We start from the raw sequence: 20,077 nt of genomic DNA, 5'->3' as shown, positions 1-20,077 counted from the left end.
CAATGCCAGGATTCATCGGGCTAAAATTGTGAAAGAGTGGTTTAGGGAGCATGAGATATAATTTTTACACATGGATTGGCCACCACAGAGTCCAGACCTTAACCCCATTGAGAATCTTTGGGATGTGCTGGAGAAGGCTTTGTGCAGTGGTCAGACTCTCCCATCATCAATACAAGATCTTGGTGAAAAATTAATGCAACACTGGATGGAAATAAATCTTGTGACATTGCAGAAGCTTATCGAAACAATGCCACAGCAAATGCGTGCTGTAATCAAAGCTAAAGGCGGTCCAGCGAAATATTAGAGTGTGTGACCTTTTTTTGGTGGAGACTTTTTTTTGGCCAGGCAGTGTATATTAACTGCCATCTGTACTCCTAAATTCTATATTTTAAACTATTTTAAACCTAAATACTAGCTCTTGTCCGGTTGAGTGTGGCTTCTTACATTTTACAATCCTTTGAGCAGCCAAATAAGATGTTATCAGGCAATTAAAACAGGTAAATGAGAACTTCTTGTTGGCAGCAGGGGGCTCTGTGAAAAAATGACAACTATTGTATATGAATGTGTTCAAGCTGGTAGTGTAATCAAGGCTGAGAAGTTTCATGATGATTGACCTAAGCACTGCTGAGTTATAACAATACAATTTTTTGGCCCTGTGCCAAAATATACCCTACAATCATGGTGCCTAATAACTGCTACACCCTAAGGTGAAAACACCTACAGATCACAACTAAACATGTCCAATTTGTCTAGAATGAGGAAAAAACATTGTGGAGTCAATCGGATAAAATCCCAAAAATATGTTCCTTCAGATGTGACACCAGCAATTTGGCCCAAAAACGCCTAAAGTATAACATTTACCCTTTGTGATCTCCCTTACTGTAAATTTTAGAGGATGGTCCCAAGAGACGTCTTTTTTTATCTAGGCATGATACATATGTGTGCTGATTTTCATACATGTGGCAAAAACCTAGCAGAGGGGCTCCTAATTTCCAGTCCTGGGGGGCGCTGAGGAGCTTTTTTTTTTTTTACATACATGTGCAGAAAACACCAGAATACTACATTTCAAACAAAAATCAAATTATCCACAAATTTTGGTGAGTTCTGGGGCATGTTAAGGCCTCCATGTCTGCAATTCTTTTGATGGGAAAAAACAACACAAACCCTAGAATGATTACAGTTTCCATAGGGTCCTCGCTCAGAGGTTGGTGCTTGGGCCCTAATAACAAAGAAATACATTTATCATAAGTGTACCTTTAAATTTGACACCCCAGACCCAGCATTTTCTATTACATTTTGCATTTAATCGGATGGGAAATTATACGCCTAGAAGCATCACCAGACCACACACAGGCTGCAGAAACTGAGCAAGAGCCTGAAAGAGGGAAATGAGAAATTCACAGGCAAAGCTGCATGAAAATAGAGAATAACATCATATCAGCTGTGAGAAACTGTATTTATGTGTGTGCGTGTTGAGACGGTGTATGTGAGTGTGAGTGGGTGTGGAGGACATGGGAAATTACGCACTACTTCATTGTATTGGTGTTTGGAGGAAAAGCCCTATTGAAGCTCTCCCTCCTTCCTTCTCACCTCTCTTCCTCCCTCTCAAACTCTCTCCTCCTGTATCCATCCCTCCATCACTTCCTGCCTCAGCACTCTCTTCTCAAACATCTCCCTCCATCTTTCCTCGCTATCTACCCCCCTCTCACCCATTCATCCATCTCAATCTGCCACTGCCATGTTTTCACGCGATTTCTCCTACTTCTCTGTTTCCCTCCTTTCCATTTCTCTCAGGCTTTCGGGGGGAAAGCAGGGGCAGGAAGCAGCTTGGCTCTCAGACAATGGAACACATCAAAAAGCAGCACCAGCCTCACCAGCTTCACTCACACACAAACAGAGCAAGACAAACAGGACATTCCAGCTGCCGGCTGCACCGGATTCCTCGCCTTGGCTAATCTGAAACGGAGGAGAGTGAGACTGGGAGTGGAGCGGGAGCAGGGAGGCAGGGTGAGAACAGCAGGGTGAGGGAGAGGACGGGGGAGATGGAGAGGGTAAGAGAGAGAACAGGAGAGAGGGGGGCATGTAGAGGGTGAAAAGAAGAAACAGATACAGAGAGAGAAACGCAGGGGAGCACAAGAGGTGAAACTGGAAAGCAGGGGAGATTGCAGAAGGTGTAGCATGACTAAAAGAGGATTTGTCTACAGTATTTCTGAGCAACAAAGTTTACAAGAAAATCCATGTTTGCACACAACCTTGTCATCCATTCGTCATGTAACAAAGGACAATTTAAACTGGAATTTGTATTTGTATCATAATTCATTTTTTCCACTCATAAATGAATCCAAAAAGGCATAAAATGGCTACTGTCATTTATGTATGTTATGAACATCTCACAACTATGGTTGGCGACATGTCTGTGTGTCTGTCTCGATTTGCACACCACAGTGTTGCTCTAATTGTCTTTGTTGCCTCTCAGAAGACTTCTTAAGTGTACTGATTCAAAACTAGTTCCATTAAAAAATAATAAATATGTATATATTTTCTATAAAATCCCCAAATTTTGCGCCAAGTCATCATTCCCAGACTTCTGCTGCGCTCCATTTACCTTGGAAGCCTGATGTCGGAGCTGGGAATTAGGATGAGATGGTACACCTGCTCCATGATCCCTGATCAAAGTAAGCTCTCTTTAAAGCATTTCTCTGTGCTCATATTAAACAAGATAACACAGATGTGTCACATGTTGCTGTAAGAGTCAGTCATTGAGAAATCCCGGTTCAATTGCTGTTTTGTCAGCTGTAGTTGCCGGTGCTGCATTAACATGTTTGGACCTGGGTCTGTCTCTACATAGCCAGCATCACAGGGCGGGAGGGCAGAGTAAAGATGAGTCTACTGTCTGTGAGAGCTGCAGGTTTTATGACGCACAAACTTTCCAGTGATCAGAAAACAATTCATGAATGACTTTAAAATAAATGATGAGTAAATAAGGTTGGTAAATATTACTTTGACATTGCTATTACTAAGCTATAACCAGGGGTTAATTCAGTCTGAAACTCCGAGCTGCTTTTTAACCTCTGCCAAGGAGGTTATGTGATCTGCAGGGTTTGTTAGTTTGTTTTTTAGCAACATAACTCATGTCAGAAATGTCAGAAAGGGCATGAGGAAGAACTGATTAGATTTTGGGAATCACCGTCTGGACCCAGGAATTTTTTAAAGGATTCTTCACTATTGGGAGATAGGGCTAATGGCGGAGGTCTGCGCTCACCGTGTGCTTTTCTAGTTTTATCTATGTGTAGCACCATTCGAATGACAAGGATGTGGTTGTTTTATCAGGATTTCCTTCATTCAGAGAAAATCATACTGTACTCCGTATGATTTTGCTTTGCAAAGTTGGAGTCATATCTGTAGTTTGGTGATATTTTAACATAAATAAGGATGACAAAAGTAGAACATATTGCAAACTCTTCAATGCTGGATGGTCCAGAGGAGGGGTGAGGAACATCTGATCAAAATAAAACAAAAATTCAAGATAATTATATAGGGAAAATGCTGTGGTATTGGTGACAACTCATATCTGTATTCAAAATCTGTGAGTACCCAAGTAACTGTACTTGACCTTGGTCTGAAAAAGTGGCATCAGTGCATCCCTATCGCAAACAAGAAATACCAAATATTGAGGGTTATTGCTTCCATGTCTTATCACGTCGGCATGGAGACAGCTATTTATATAATTTTGAGTTTTACTACCATCACATCAAAGTTTAAAACTGTGTTACTGACAACCCTACCATGGAGTAAATGTGCAAGCGTTACCCTTAATAATACTGCTCTTCTTAAATTACATGATGCGCACCTAACTAACCTCATTTACCATACAAGTTACACAACCTTTTGTTGACATTGTCACATATTTGTCTTTGCTTATATACAACCAGATGACAGTGAAAGGATCAGTTGATTGACAGTTACTTAAGGTGACTAACCTAATTCTTGAGTTTATACTTACAAACATAAAAACTGGTTGATAACACCTGTGTTTATGATTGCTTTATTTACACTGAGTACAGACTATCACAGGGAAAAAATGGTAGCAACAGAGAGCTCCTTTCTTCTAAACTGATTATTACCTCCTGAGTAATTCCTTAATGTATAATTAAATGTCCATAAATACAACCTATGCACACACTCATCTGCTCCTCTGAGCGCTGAGAGAAACTTCAGCAGCGTCTGAGCAACTATAAATTCACACACAAGCATGCAGACACACACAGATACATATCAAGCATGCACCCGAACAGACAGGTGTCATTGCGTTGCTATGTTATCCTGGGGCCAACTAGACTGTGGGAAAAGACAGCAGGCATGATTTCTTAAAGACCAGATGCTTGTTGAGTGATGGCTCATCTTCTTCCTTATCTAACCGTGTGAGTTTTTGTGTGGAAGTGTGTGTGTTATATTGTGTATGCTTAGACAGCCATGAGAATCAAAAAGTCAAAATGATAGGCAAAGCTCACAGGTTAAAAGCTGCATGTTTACAGCAAGACTCTTTTTGCCATTTCCACTGAAAATGTCTGCAACTCATGAATGCAACCTTTAACAGCTGGCTCATCTCTGCTGAATCACTGCTCATTCACACACACAAGAACTTGTTATCATGTTCAGGCTAGCAGATAAGCTTACATTTTAAAACATAGCACTGAGATGACCAGATTTAAATTTTTAATAGTTTGGTAGACATGGGCCGCCACAGAAGAGTTAACTACACAACCCAGGCTGAACAGGCAGCCGGTGCCATGTACAGTAAAGAATACTTACTATCAGCTGAACCAGTTAGTAAATCAAAGTCATGCCAAAGCTGGTCAGGAGGAGAGGTGCAAAAAAAATATTTTCTACTGAAAAAAAAGCTTTCCGTGTGGTTCTTTGCTCTTCTTTTTACAAAGAAGTGTGGCTCTGTTCTATTAAAATTGCCGCTGATCTTTTCGTAATTCTTCACAGGCTTGCAATCACTTCAACTAGCCCATGCTTGTACAATCACTGACTTCTCACACATCAGCTTGACGTGCTGCAAGATTTATCCTCTGGACCAACATAACATCTGAAAAATCTATCGACATGGCAAGATTAGAGTTACCTTCCATTCATTTTTGCTCCTATGACTTTATGTATATTATTTTCCTTTTGTCTTTTACTGTTGTTGTTAAATTTTTATCGTGTTACTTTATTGCATTGCTAATTCTGAAGCGTAGCACATTGTCAATGAAAAGTCTATAACCTCTGTATGACTTGTTTTTTTCCTTTGAATAAGAAGTGAGAAGTAATATTTCCCTTTCTGTTGCTTTATGAATACTGTTTTTTTCCTGTTAAACTCTCAGGATCTTACAGAAAACGTCACACCCTAAGCAGCAAAGTGAAAGCATAATATTTGTGGACATGTCTTACTTGCTCATTCATTCATAAACTCGCACGTCGGAGTGACACTACAAACACAATGGCCTTTCCTGATTTGGCTCCCCTGCAGACAGACAGAAAGACCGACACAAAGACATCATGTCGCCCCTCGAGACGCGAAAAAGACAATGGAGACAGACAAATATATAGTCCATCAGTCACTCATAACAGCACCCATTAACTGTTGCTGGTGAGAGCGACCTGCTTTACACTTTTTCCCCATGTGCGTATTCACTTTTAGCACTTTCTCAAACTGTGTCTGTGTGTGAAACAGGAGACGTGAAACCCTCGCCACACACAGTGGGAAATATTTGGGATGGTTTCCCTCGGAATGTCTTGGCGTGCCTATGGAATGCCCCACCATCCCCCCTCCGTCCCACCCTCCCCATGGTCTTCTCCTCCCCCTGTCTCTCTCTCTGTTGCTCTCCTCTTGTCTCTGCAGAGGGGATGGGAGAGTGGGAAAAACGGCGGGACCCACAAATTCGAACCGGATCAGTTCCCTCTGAAGAACAGCACATGCAGAGAGATGGCACACGAATGCAGATGGAGTTAAGTCCCCAAACAAACATATCTGACAATTTTCAAAGTAATGGATATGTTTTGGATTTCATAGGTAGCTGAGAATCACAGTGTAGTTCATGATACAATACAAAACTTTGTCACAAATGTGGCCAACAATAAAAAAAACATTCTGATACAGCAAAGATGCATGTTTGGGTTTCACAGCTTGTGTGTGACCACAATTCTAAGCCTGAGTTTTACTCCAGCTTTGAACCTACACCACAGTGCAGAGGTATCATGAAGATGGCATTCAACTTCTTAAAAATGTAACAACACTGAAAAAATGCAGACAGCAGGCCCTGTGACTGGTTAGCACTGGTGACTCCCTTTCTCCAAGTTATGTATAGACATATTATAAAAATACTGTAGTGTAAGATAAATGGCTACAGAGGGCAAATTTACTTGCACACATCTGACAATCTCAGATATGCATTTTCTCATCCGTGTCTCTTAGTGGTCGAACAAGGACTAAACATTCCCCTGATCACTTGCTCAGATGAAACAGTGGCTGTAATTTTCCATCTTTTCCAATGTCTCCTCTCTTTTCCTCTTTGCAGTAACTGCATGTAGAGGAAATGTGGGAACAGGACCAGGAACTGGTCTAAAATTTCCACTGTGGAGTTACTTTTGAGCAAAGTATTGCAAAGCTACCCAAACACAAATGCTTAAGTATGAAGTGCTCATAACGATAAGGCCAGCCACACACTAAACGATTTTAAAGTCTTAAACGATTTCAAAACCGTGCGAGACCACAGATATGAGGACAATTTCAAAAGAATTTTCATCTTTAATGCTCTGAACACACACACTAGACAACTCAGCCAGACTGTCAAATCAGTGGAGACCACAACCTGCCGATCTGCCAACGACCTCGGTCATCACGTGACTTCAGGGAAAAAAAACAAACAAACACGGATGTCTGTCGACACCCTCTTGCCGTTCCATGCACAACAGGCAGCCCTGGCATGCGTTACAGGTGAAGCAAAAATCATAAAACATGGGAGAGACTCGGGATGAAATCCTGGCTGGAATTAAGTTAAAGTTGTGTTTATGGTTGTGAGCGGTCAAAGTAAGTATGATCCGGCTGTGACGCTACCTTGTCTGCTCGCTCTCATTGGTTGTTGTAGGTACTTTGTCAGCGGTACTACGACCTAGAATCGTAAATATCAAACATGGAGAAGATCATAAATTTCATTTTACTTGTATTAAAGAACTATTTTAAGAGTAATAAAAGCATTTTGAAGATGATTAAAAGCACACGGCAGTTTCCCTACAGCTAAGTGGGCAGAATCAGCAGAGCAAAGTAATATGATACGATGGGATACGATACATTATGTTGCGATACAATTAAATATGATGCAATGCGATGACATGCGATATGGTACCATATGATATGATACAATGTAATACTAGGCACCAATAATCTAATTGTGGTATTTTTCTCTGATATTGTAATTGCAATTGAATATGCAATTGTTTTAGGGTCTCATCTTATATATTTTTTAATAAAGACAAGAATTACATTATTCTATATTATACTCTAAACAATATTAGATAAAATATACCTGCGCAAAATGATTTACAACAAATATCTAATTGCGATTATTTTGGCTCATATTGAAAATTTAATATTAGATGCTGTATTAAAGAGAAGGATCATTTTTATGTCAATCTGGTTTTAAATGAGAAAAACCTTTTCATTGGTAAAACAGAGGTTTTTATTAAAAAAAAAATTAAATGTTTCCATAATGCACAGAAAATTTTTGCTGCAAAAAAAGTATGAAACTGGTAATGCGATATAGTGCAATACATTAAATTTGGCATCTCCAGAAATTCACTTTATTTTACTTTTCCAAATATTGATCAAAAAATGCAGTAATGTGGGAATGTGGTAGTCATGGAAACTTGTCTATATCCTGGAGACCGTCTGATTATTCAGAGGTGCCATATATGGTGGTATCATGAGCATAAATGGGCAATAAACCAGAAGAGTTGGAAATATAAAATCAAGTACAAAGAAAAAAGCAGCGGTCCAACTACTGATCCCTGAGGGACACCCCTGTCTTTTTGATAAAGGATTAAAAGGCAAGGAAAAAGTGGTAATGTGCTATAGAGAATGTACACTCAAGTACATCTTGATACTGACCTATTACACACACATATCCAGATATATGCACACAGTCAGTGAAAGGTAACTTTAAACGTGTCTCAACCTCTCACATTCCTCCTGTTTCTCAGCCCGCGGCTCTCTTTGTAGATCAAAGCATAGACAACAAGCCTTTCTATCACCTCGCCCTCCTCCAGCCTTTCTCTTCCTTCAATGCCACCTTCCTCAGACACTCTCTCTTCCTCCTGCTCTTCCTCACTCCACAAACACTCATGTCGCCTTCACAAAAGCCAATCATTTCTGGACATTCCCGCACACTCTCCAAAAATGAGCGGCCTGACTGCTCTGTGTTATTTTTGTCTTTCTACCTATACCTCTGAATCAGTCTCATTCATGGTGTCCTTTCAATGCTGTCTTTTTTTTAACCACCCTGCCATCACCTCTGTTCTCACTTGTCTCCCTCCCTCCCCTTTTTTTCTCCCCCTTCCAATCTCTCACACCCCTCCCTCTCACGGTGTGGCAGTTCCTGTTGCTCTTGTTTTCACTTCCCCAGTAGTCTGGTGCGTGGGAACCAGCGTCTCCGCTGCAATAGTGTCTGCGGCAGAGCCCGACTGTGTGTGTCCTACGAGGCCAAAAATGTGTGATTTGACTGTTGTATGTGTGTGTCAGTGATGTTGTCAGCAAGTGTTTGTAAGTTTTAGGCCGGTCTCATGTCTATCTATCAACATATCTCTGCTATCTCAACATGTCTATAAAAGGCCAGTACAAGACATCTGATGGATCCGCACAACCCAGCGGAAGTGTGTGTTTGAGTGTGTGTGTGCTTGGAAATATAGACACAGTAGGCATCAGTGGTAGGGATAGGATATAGCTGAATAAGGAAACTGTAATTGACCAATTGCCAACTCCACCCTCCTACCCAACCCCTCACAGGAATCAACAAAGATGTAATTCAAGTTACAGAAAATGTCTTTGCATGTGTAAACATCTGTACACATTATCTTCTGTATATATTTTGGGCCTTATTGTCCAAATAGAAACATTAAAATAGATTCAAAAAATATTCTATGAAAAAATAAAATTTTTGGCATGCACACATGGACTACAAAGCTCAATTGCATTATTGAGCCCTACATTAAGGCCTGCCCCAGGAAAAACCTAGCCCCAAAGTGGTGAAAAACTTCCTAATGGTCTAAATCCAAAAATTAAGTCACACACAGTGCTCATTCTTTTCACGTATTCACGGTAACTTCAACGTATCTTTAAGATTTACTTCTGATCTCACTTCACAGGGACTTTAACTGTCTAAGTCAAGGTGTCTTAGAGATACATCAGTGACAGACTACTTGCAGATAAAACCATCAAAAATAAAAAAAAAATGCAAAATGCTGTGCTTTTCTTCTTTGGTCACTTCCATACTGTAAATAAGTCTAAGTATGCAAGGGTACAGACACCCAAGGAGGCCCTTCTTCATCTCCCTGTCCCTCTTTGGTTCTCCATAGAGGACACACAATCCTGTGATCCTAAAATCTCTGTTGGACCTACATTAACCTTTTCTTTCCCTGCACAATCTTTAACCACAGACTTTGTATTTCTGTGTAATCTCCTCTTTTCTGTCTTCTGTAATCTTTTACTTGTCTTTTCTGACCACATTCATCAGGGGTGTGTGAGCATGAGGGAGAACCACAGAGACAAAGAGGGAGAAACTAACCCATCCATTGCTAATCAGAGAGCTTTACAATCAGATAACAAAGGGGTTAACTTCGCCTGGGTGGGCCATGGAGCAGCCCCCAGGGTGAAACTCACTCTGTAACACATAAAAATGCATCCACCTTCACTTTGTATTGACTGGTCTTATACTTGGCAGACTGCTTCAGTAAAATAATAACCAACTCATGAAATTAATATGATTTAATTTTGATTTTAATCTCAGTTATTATCAATCAATTTCATATTGGACTCACAGTATTTTTCAGATCCTGTTTTAAACAGATTATAAAGTAGACTAAAAAAACAACAGCTCTAGGTTATAAAGTATTGCCCAAGTGTGAATGAGCAGTAAATAGAAAATGTAGTTGGACGACCATTTGTCTGCTGCTTGCTTAGGGGAGGGGTTTTGTTGGTTCAGTTTCAATCATCATCATTACATAAAGACAGCAGGCAGAATCAAGGTGGTCCACGTTTCTTACTTTTGGTTCTGAGACAAATGCACCCAGTTAAGCATCTTGACACATTTGGGCCCCCCTACCAGGAGCTGTAAGAACACCCAAGTTTAAAACTGGTCCTGCAAAAACATCCGTAAGAGCCACAAACATTGCTGCAGGCACACAAACACCAGCACACACTAGCTGTGCTAAAGAGCCACCCATGGAGATCTACCTACAGGTCAGGTACCGTAAATCTGACAATGACTGGCAGCAACATGCAGAATAACAAACATTTTATGCAGGCTACGTAAACATGCTAAAAGTAGGGACTGAAATAAGGCATGTCATCCTTATATTATCAGGTGTATTTAATTAAAAATATCCTGTTTAATTTCTTTTATTTCCATGCTGGTTACCAACATCTTTTCATGCAGTTCTGCGTGATGAAATTTCCTTCTTTCTGAAAACTGTCCTCTGCACATGTGTGTTTTTGTATCAGCAGAGGTGAGAGAAACATGGGAGAGTGGAGGAAGTAAACAGACCGCAATGATAAGTTAATGATGTCAAGAGACTGTCTACGAGAAACAATGATTATATAATGCTAATAGAAAATTATATATATATATATATATATATAAATATAAGAGTAAATAAAACAGAAAGAATTTCATATCTCTTCTTACACAATAAAAGATTGTGAGAGTATTTCATGGTTTATTTGTAGCTGTCTTGCCATTGTTATTTTTTTTTTACATGTTTTATTGAATTTTTTAACATTTAAGAGGAAAAACAGAAAACCATCCTCGATCCTCCTCCCCATCCAGCTATGAACACACACAGTCGCGAAGACAGCAGATAATACCATGATGACAGCGTACAATGATTGGGGAGGATCAGTGTTGCCAGTCCGTCAGCTAAGACCCGATTTTTGTCTGACAAGGTGCCATCACAAAAAAATCATGCAGTCTGACCTTGCTTTTACTCTCCTCGTCTTCAGCACAAAACTTTTTTCCCAAGCACCCCCCCCCCCCCCCCACCTAATGAAAACAGCTACTTTTGGGTCCTGACCCATCAGTCGAGAACCACCGAGTTAGACAACACTTCTCTCCAGCCAGCTCCTCCTGAGGTCTGCCAGACATTCCAACACCATATGGGATATGCAACCCCTTTCCGGGTCTCCTTATATCAAGTTTGTATACTTTCACCTCTTGCACAAGCTTCCCTACCAGAGAAGTGACATTCCTCATCCAAAGGCGCTGTTTTTGTAGCCAGGGTTCAATGTGTCAACCCCCCTTTGTCTGAAATCCCCCAGATAAACAAGGTTTCCATTCCCACTTATCATATTTTTATTTCTTCCCCTTTTGCTTAGGATTACACAAAACACCACAGCCACCACAAGTTTTATTTGTCATTGTTGAGGAACCAGTTCTTTAGAGTTCTACAACCACAGAAATACTGACCTGATAGTTATTTTTGCTCTTGTTTCTCATTGTTAAAGGAACTAAAGCGTTTCCTTTTTCTCTATTAGTTGCCCTATTCTCTGTCAACAGCATCAGCTCCATTTTCTACTAATATGTATTGATAATCACTGATACAGCTGAGACATGGAAGGGAATTTATTTACCTGACAGCGGCTGAAGATATCACCGGGCGTGGGCTGGACGTTGAAGTGTCTGAGGACTCGAACAGCCTGGTCTTTGGCCTTCTCTGAGCAGTCTAAAGACAGACAGCGACCCTCACCCACCTGGGATCGCAACTAGAGGCAGAGACAGGACAACATGTGTATGCTTATAGATCAAATACATAAAATCTATCAACAGTTGATCATATAAATTAAAACTTACAGTTTGGAATGGCTGCCCACATGTGAGGATGACACGGCCTTCAGCTTGTGCTAACTGATACACAGCAAAAAACACACACAGACACAATGATGCTATTATTGCTGTTTTAAAGATGAGCTGTATATCGTATGTATGCTACAACCCCAATTCTAAAAAGTTGGCATACTGTGTAAGACGTGAATAAAAACAGAATGCAATGATTTGCAAATTTCATAAACAAATTTTGAATTAACAATAGAACATAAACGACAAATCCAATGTTAAAACAGGGAAATTTTGTCATTTCATGACAAATATAAGCAATCAAAGATGGGAAAAGGTTCACCAGGACTTTAAATATCCCACCATCTACAGTATATAATATCTTTAAAAGATTCAGAGCATCTGGAGAAATCTCTGTGCACAAAGATGCTCGTGATCTTTGGACCCTCAGGCAGCCCTGCATTAAAACCAGGCATGACTCTGCTGAAAATCATTGCATGAGCTCAGGAACATTTCCAAAAATCACTGTCTCTCTGCACAGTTTGCAGTGCCATCCACAAACGCAAGTTAAAGATGTATCATGCAAACAAGAAAACATATGTGAACACATTCCTGAAACACCACCATCTTCTCCAGGCCAACGCTCACTTAAAATGGACTGAGGCAGAATGGAAAACTGTTCTGTGGTCAGACGAATCAAAATTTGAGATTCTTTCTGATAATAATGGACGGTGTGTCCTGCAGACTAAAAAGAAGAGAAACCATTCAGCTTCTTATCAGAGCACAGTTCAAAAGCCTGCATCTTTGATGGCATGAGGTTGCATTAGTGCCTATGGTGTGGGCAGCTTACACATCTGGATAGACAACGTCTCTTTCAGAGAAGACCTTTCATATTACAACAATACAATGCTAAACCACATACCGCATCCATCACAACAGCTTGGCTTCACAGTAAAGGGTCCAGGTGCTGAACTGGCTGACAGGCTGTTTACCAATTGAAAATATTTGGTGCATCATAAAAGGAAAAATCTGACAAAAAAGACCCAAGACTGTTGAGCAGCAAGAATCCTTCGTCAGACAAGAATGGTTCAACATGCTTCTCCTCACTTACCACAAGTTAAAAGATTTGTTAAAAGAGGGGGTGGTGCTACACAATTGAAAACATGGCCTAACCACACTTTGTTGAGATGTGTTGCTGCCTTCAAATTCAAAACGAGTTAATATTATTCATCAATGGTAAAACATCTCAGTGTTAACATCTGGTATGTTGTTTATGTTTAATTATGAATAAAATCTAAGTTTTACACGGTGTCACAACTTTTTTGGAATTAGGGTTGCCATTTATGTAAATGTCTATTGTCCATGTTGCAAACAAACCTTTGCTGCCTCTCTGTGATCATCATTGTTCTCCAGCATAACCACATCGACTCCTAAACAGCGCAGGTACCTCCCGAGTCCCTGCAGCATGTTGTCACACACCACCCTCAACTGCTGGGGGGGCAGAAGAGGGCCGTCTTGGGGCTCCTGGGGCATCTCACCACACAGGAGGCCTTTCTCTGCTTCAGACTGGGAAGGACTGACCCTTTGAGCCCCCTGACATTCCTAAATGGACAGAGACAATAATGTGATACTTAACTGATCCCCACAGGGGGATTTTCTTTTCACTTGCACCGCGGTGTAGGGGAGGTCAAAGCGCGGGCTGAGCTTTACAACTGCACCCCTGGAGCTGAGAGGAACTGTTGAAGTGTCTTGGTCAAACACAGACTGTCACTCCAAGCATGTTGGGAGCCTAATCCCAGGTTCTTTGGTGGTTTTCTGCATTTTTAATGCCCTTTGAATGCCGTCAATATGACTCAACTGCTCTGTTTTAATCATCATTGACAACACATCTCTTCTATCTTTGTTTAAAGATGAGAAAGTTTATTCCCAACAGGTTTTATTAATAATACTATTTTAATTCCTTAAATAATGTTTCTAATGTTTATTTTATTTAAGATTTTACAAGTTTTACAGCATTTTACCGTTTAAATCTGTGTTTCAAGAAAAACAAGACTACCAAAAACAATACAAATAAATAAGGATTACAATTAAAAAATAACATGCTATAAACATAAAAGCAACATTTATATGTAGCAGAAAACCAGAGGAGTTATAACACAGCCTACGCTTTTGACCTGGACCCTGTTCTATGTGGGCTGATAAACTCACTCCATCTTCTTCAACAGTCCTCAAATAAATCACTCTTTAGTCTGTTAATGAAAGTGGTTTCTGACACAGCCATGTTTTTTTTTAAAGCTTTCTTACTGGCGAACAACATGACTGTACATGCTATAGAAAAACTCTCAAGTGAGGTGGCATCTTTCCCAGATAGAAAACAATGAAACAAAGTCCAATCTTAATTCTTAAAACTTTTTCCAAGATGTCCCTCATTGACTTTCAGTATTTTTTATCTCAGGACAATCTCAAATGACATGACAACAATTTGCTCTCATTGTCCCACAGCCTCTCCAGCAGGCTGTCTGTCTATGTGCTTTAGCTAAAAATTTTAATGCCATTTTATTATTTTTTTGTAGAATATTTAATCTTTTACTAACACCTACTACAGAAATAAAGTTGATCTGTTTACCTTTTAATGCTGATTGTCATCTCTGATTTCCCTTTTTTTCTCATTTTGCTTAACTGGAAGACTAAAATCCCTCCTCCTTTTACTCAGTGGATTCACAAGTTGATGTTTTTGAACTTGGAGAAAATCTGGTATTCTGTGCGTGGGTCAGCAGAGAAATACAATATCTTTCCTTTTAATGATGTACGTTATTATGTATATGGAACAAAAGATAGTTTGGGAAAAAAAAACAAAAAACAATAATTGTGTGAGAAATGAAGATAGACTGCCCTTATACATACCTGTTTTGTCTGCTTGGTCTGTTTCTCTTTTTGCTTCTTGTCTCTGCTTTGGTCCGGTTGGATTAACGAGTCACTGCGCAGGTCAGCTGGTAGCCCAAACTGTGACGGGTTACTGGAGAGGACGGAGTACACTTCCAGCAGACAGCAGGCATCGGCAACTGAAAGGATGTAATATTTGAATAAATAACTACACTGATAAATAGAGAGATGCATCCATTCCAGTTCAATTGGGCAATATCAGTTTTCTTTCTTTGAAAAACTATTACTGACAGCAAAACTGATTATTATTGTATCTTGTACAATACAATAACTATGTCTACAATCAAAGACTGACAGTGAGAAAGAGTCTGCAAATGTTTCAAAACTTTTTTCTCATTGCTATAGAATAACTAGCTTGAATGTGTGTACCTGCAGCACAGGCTGTGTCTGCACAGGTTTGTCCAGGCTGTGGACTCTGAAGATGTTTTTCAACTTAGCACACAGCATCAAATTGCATTAAATAGCTGATGTGTGCACATCTGCAAATAAATTGGTCATTCATGATTCCTACACACTTTAACAGTAGAAATTGAGACTTTTTAAGACCATTTAAACAAAAAAAAAAAAAAACCAATGTAATTTTTTTGTGCAGCCAGTGGTCAAAAATAGAAAATATTTGAGATTTACACTGGATAGAGCTGAATAATTTGATTTAATGTACTGTTAATGAAATGTTAATTGATAATAGCAAAAAGGGATTTTTTGATCATATACATCTATATTTGATGATTTCTGGCAAATTTAAGGCCTTTTTTCTACCAATATGGCATAGTGATATTTATAATAACATATGTTAAAAGCAAATATTAAAAACAAATATTGAAAAGCCCTTAATAATTAAATTATTATCATTATTACTTTTATTATAAAATTACACAGACAAACCGTCTAAGGCATTTTATGGACTCAGATTTTCAAATCCTAATTTAAGACTTTTGAAGACTTTTTAAGGATCTGCAGGAACCCTGTCATTTAGGAAAGGACTGGACGGACATTAGAGGTGGGAGAAAAAAAACGATTCTTAGATGCATCGTGATTTGGAAGTGGAAGATTATGAATTGATTCATAAATGTCCTATAATCAATTACTTTAATATTTAATACTCTGGATTATCTGGAACAGAAAAGTGAAACTCTGACACGCAGCACATTACAGCAAGGTTTACATTTCTAGTTGGACATTTATATGTTTGTTTTTTCAGATGTGTTACAAGGAAAGGATCCTCCTACCTTTGACTCAGTGCTATTCTAACTTTCCACTTTATACACATCTGCCATTAGAGGACATTTAATTCATCTCTTTTTCTAAACACAAATACAATATTTGTATTATGTTGGACACTGTGAGAACAACAGAAATGAAAAAAAAATGCATCAATAATTGATTAAGAATTGAATTGTAGCCCTGTGAATTGTAATCAGATTGAACCAACTTGTGAGGTACCTAAACATTCCCACCTTTAACGGTCACAAGTCATGACAGCGTAGGCCCAAATAATGGCTAAGTTCTGTCTTCAGCCGGTCTATTGGTGCAACTTTAATAAAAAAGTGAGAGAGGCTAAATCCACCGGCTTACAGTTTGAAAAGGTAAAAAACAAAAGACGTCATCTCTGATATTCTACGGTGAAAAGACTAGTCACTGTTTTTCTCCCTGTTTTTGCCTGTTTATGTTTAAGTCCATACCTGCATATCTAATTTGGCTGATGCGCAGTGGCCGCTTCTCCCAGTTGGACATCTGTTCTGTCTTGTCCAGAGGCTTTCCAAGAACCTGTCGTACAAGCAGACTGAGGCCTTTCTCTGCAGAATCCCCCCCTACCAGGACCTCTTTTGGTCCATCCTGAGGCAGTCTGAACTTACTACGCTGAATCTGGAAAAGATAAAGTCTAACATTAAATATTTTCACACACAGATACAGGCCTTTGTCGTACATTAACCTACGTCATTTTTAAAAAGCTCTTACAATGTAAGAATTAAAGAAAAATTTTTTAACTGTCTCTGAAGCCCTGCCAAGATAAACTTTCAAGAATATTTCTTGTATGTTTTAATTCTGCAACATGCTGCCTGATCTAGCAGATGGTGAAGCATAATCATCAGTTATAGACTCTTGTTTCCATTTCCACATTCCTCTCCTCCTCAGGGACTGTCCAGCTACATATATCTGAGGAAAACTACTGAGCACACAGCTGCAGTACAGTATGTACCTGAGCTATCCCCATGCAACTAAACAAAGTTGTACACAGGAAAATCTGGAGAGTATTTTTTCCAGAGTAAAGAATATTTTACTCAAAAATAGTAAAATTTACTCTTTTTTGAGTGCATTTATTACCAGCCACCACAAGAGTTGGAGCATAAAAACAGAGTAAATTCTGCTGGAGTAAAACTTTAACCATACCCTTTAAGTTTCAGCTCAGCTGTCCCAGCTGCAGCTAATCCTTGGCAATCAAGACCTCCTCACCTGGTGATGAATTCTCAGACACCTGTGTACTACAGCTTCTAATCAGGTAACCTGGCTCCTCTTCAACCTTTGATAATCTAGTGATTTTCAGTGACTTTTTTGCCTTGTCTAACTCCATTTTGTCCTTTTTTTTGCAGTATCTCCATCTCACTGCCAGTGATTCTGCCAACCACCAGCCAGAACACCATCATTTTCACTGATGTTGTCAAATAAACTTCTTTAGCCTTACTACCTCATCTCATGCGTTGCTCTTGGGTCCTTGTCATATGTTCATCACAATTGTTTTTGTAATATTAGAACACTATGTCTAATACATATAAGCAAAACAAAACCTCCTTTGTTGTCATGCCCTTTCTAGGTGGAAAGGTAGAATTATCTATTATGAGGAAAATGTGGCTCTCTATAAAGAGGAAGACTAATTTATTTAGAGTAAGATACAGTTCTACATAAGCGTTATTCAACTGTAAATGGAGTAGAAATCTTTCCTTAATGAGAAGGAAACATTTCTAAAAGGAATGAAACACAGCTCTGAAAGGACTAAATATCATTTAGTATTAAGAAAAAAAAGCTCTATAATGCTATAATAAGGTCTGTATTACTCTGTAATGAGTACAATTGCTGTAGAGTTGTTTTATTTTGTTCATTATGGAGTACATAATCATCATTTAAAGTTAAACAAAAACACTGTATAGAGTAAAAACAACTCTAAAAACATTACTCTGTAAGCAGAGTAAATTTTACTCCAAATAGACCGGGACCGAATTTTTCAGAGTGAAATTTTATTCAATTTGAGTAAAATTTACTCAGGTAAATTTACTGTGTACTCACTAAATGTTGGCCCAAATTAAAATCATCTGGTCCTATGTGCTGAGCAGAACCAAGCTTTCTGTGGTTCAGCTCGCTTAATTTACCTTCTTGTGTATATTAAGAAGATCAAGCATGGCCTCCATCTTCAGCGGCTCCTCTTTAAACTGCTGCCAGGTGGCTAAGAGACACTTGATATCTCCCGACATGCCATACGCTGAATAAGAAGAAAGGAACAATCTTAGAGACGGAGGTCTAAACCGTATAAGATGGTGCATGTGTAGAGTCTGCTGCTTACCAAGTTTAAGAACATTTTTTTCAGAGAATAAACTCCTGATGAAGCTGATCGTATCTGGATGGTGACAGAATCCGTTTGCACAGAGGTCTAACAGGAAACACTGGTCATAAACTGCAATCTGTATCAAGGCAACCCTCTGAGTCGAGTTACAGCCAAATGTTGGCTGCCACTCCATGTCAATTCCAACTACACCTTCCTGAAGAAGGAGACAGAGGCAGAGGGTAAGACAGCAGCAAAAAAATAAAACAGGGAAACTTTAATCAGTATTTTATTTCTCCTTACCTTCAGTACAATGTTTCGACATGTCTTAAGAGTGTCCTGTGTGTCCACAAAGTGAACCTTTTCTTTGGGGAGAGGGACCTGGTAGAAGCTCTCACAGTGAGTCTGAGAGGGAATCCACTCCTCGGCTTGTGCTGAATTGGTCAGATGTACCTGTCTGAGCAAAAGCAGGACATTTGTGTATTTGTGTGAGCACATTAAAGCAGTGAAGAAAAGAAGAAATGAAACAAAAACAACAAAGAAAGTGTAAATCAATATCATATGTCTTTCCTTGACTCTCTGTCTTCATGTTTATGTTTTATTATTAATGGGTTTTTATGTTTTTTTCTCATTATCTTGGACCCAGCTGCAGCTGAAACATGAGATTTTTCATGACTTGGATTATTTTAAAACTCATGTTAAGGATGATTTAAACAGTGTGTGTACATGTCTCACAGCTTAACACCACTAATTTTTGTCTAATAATACTGCTGAGTGTTATGTGCACTTTTGACTAAACTATTAAACCGGTGTCTTGGCAGCCTTGTTAAAGAAATTTTATATTTTTACATATTTTAGTACAGATATTTTTCAGCAGAGCTGTAGCTAAAAAGATGACAACAGACCGACATGTAACGTGTGAAAAAAGGGATGTGGTGAACAACGCTCCAAGCTGCATGTACAGGAAATAAAACCCTCTATAGCTGACACTGCCTTTATGAAAAGTACAGCCTGTAAATACCACAAATTGCATCATAAAACATATCCTAGCATATTTTAGCCGACTCACTGTAGCTCAGGCGAAAGACTCTGCTGCTTTTCCCAGAGACCACAGGGGAGTCGATGTCTGGGGACGCTGTATTTTATAGACCACTGAGAGGCTTTCTGAAGACCACAGTACTTCACCAACATCTCCACCAGCACGATCTGAAGCTCAGGGTCATCCGCCACCACATACTACACAAACATAAACAAAAAACTGATGCAGCCATCATATTTCATTGACACCAACACATGTATCATAGTAAATCTCACACATGTTTAACACCTACCTGCACATGGTCGCTCCAGTTGTCTTCTGTCATACCTTTCTAAAACCAAATTTGATTGAAAAACACAAAAACATTATTAATACTGAGATATTGTAGCTGTGGTATTGTGACTTCAAATATTTTATTTCTCATGGTCTGTTCCCACTCATCTTTCTCCACATGTTCATAAAATACAGGTTTAC

The 20,077-nt window shown here is 39.2% G+C and overlaps 1 protein-coding gene across 2 annotated transcripts in view; it reads right to left on the bottom strand.

Moving 5' to 3' along the window:
• Nucleotides 1-20,077, bottom strand: part of exd3 (exonuclease 3'-5' domain containing 3) — a 75,649-nt gene that overhangs the window by 38,869 nt on the left and 16,703 nt on the right. For both annotated transcript variants that reach the window (XM_041810268.1, XM_041810269.1), the window contains 10 exons: nucleotides 19,896-19,934; nucleotides 19,634-19,800; nucleotides 18,868-19,021; nucleotides 18,586-18,781; nucleotides 18,395-18,504; nucleotides 16,712-16,895; nucleotides 14,991-15,148; nucleotides 13,464-13,688; nucleotides 12,105-12,158; nucleotides 11,885-12,016 (listed from right to left, as the gene is read on the bottom strand). In XM_041810268.1, coding sequence (XP_041666202.1) covers nucleotides 11,885-12,016; nucleotides 12,105-12,158; nucleotides 13,464-13,688; nucleotides 14,991-15,148; nucleotides 16,712-16,895; nucleotides 18,395-18,504; nucleotides 18,586-18,781; nucleotides 18,868-19,021; nucleotides 19,634-19,800; nucleotides 19,896-19,934 — 1,419 coding nt within the window. The remainder of the gene's footprint in view (nucleotides 1-11,884; nucleotides 12,017-12,104; nucleotides 12,159-13,463; nucleotides 13,689-14,990; nucleotides 15,149-16,711; nucleotides 16,896-18,394; nucleotides 18,505-18,585; nucleotides 18,782-18,867; nucleotides 19,022-19,633; nucleotides 19,801-19,895; nucleotides 19,935-20,077) is intronic.

The sequence above is a fragment of the Cheilinus undulatus genome, linkage group 17 (genome assembly GCF_018320785.1).
Source record: "Cheilinus undulatus linkage group 17, ASM1832078v1, whole genome shotgun sequence".
Classification (NCBI taxonomy): Eukaryota; Metazoa; Chordata; class Actinopteri; order Labriformes; family Labridae; genus Cheilinus; species Cheilinus undulatus.
This window is presented reverse-complemented; position numbering and strand designations above follow the sequence as displayed.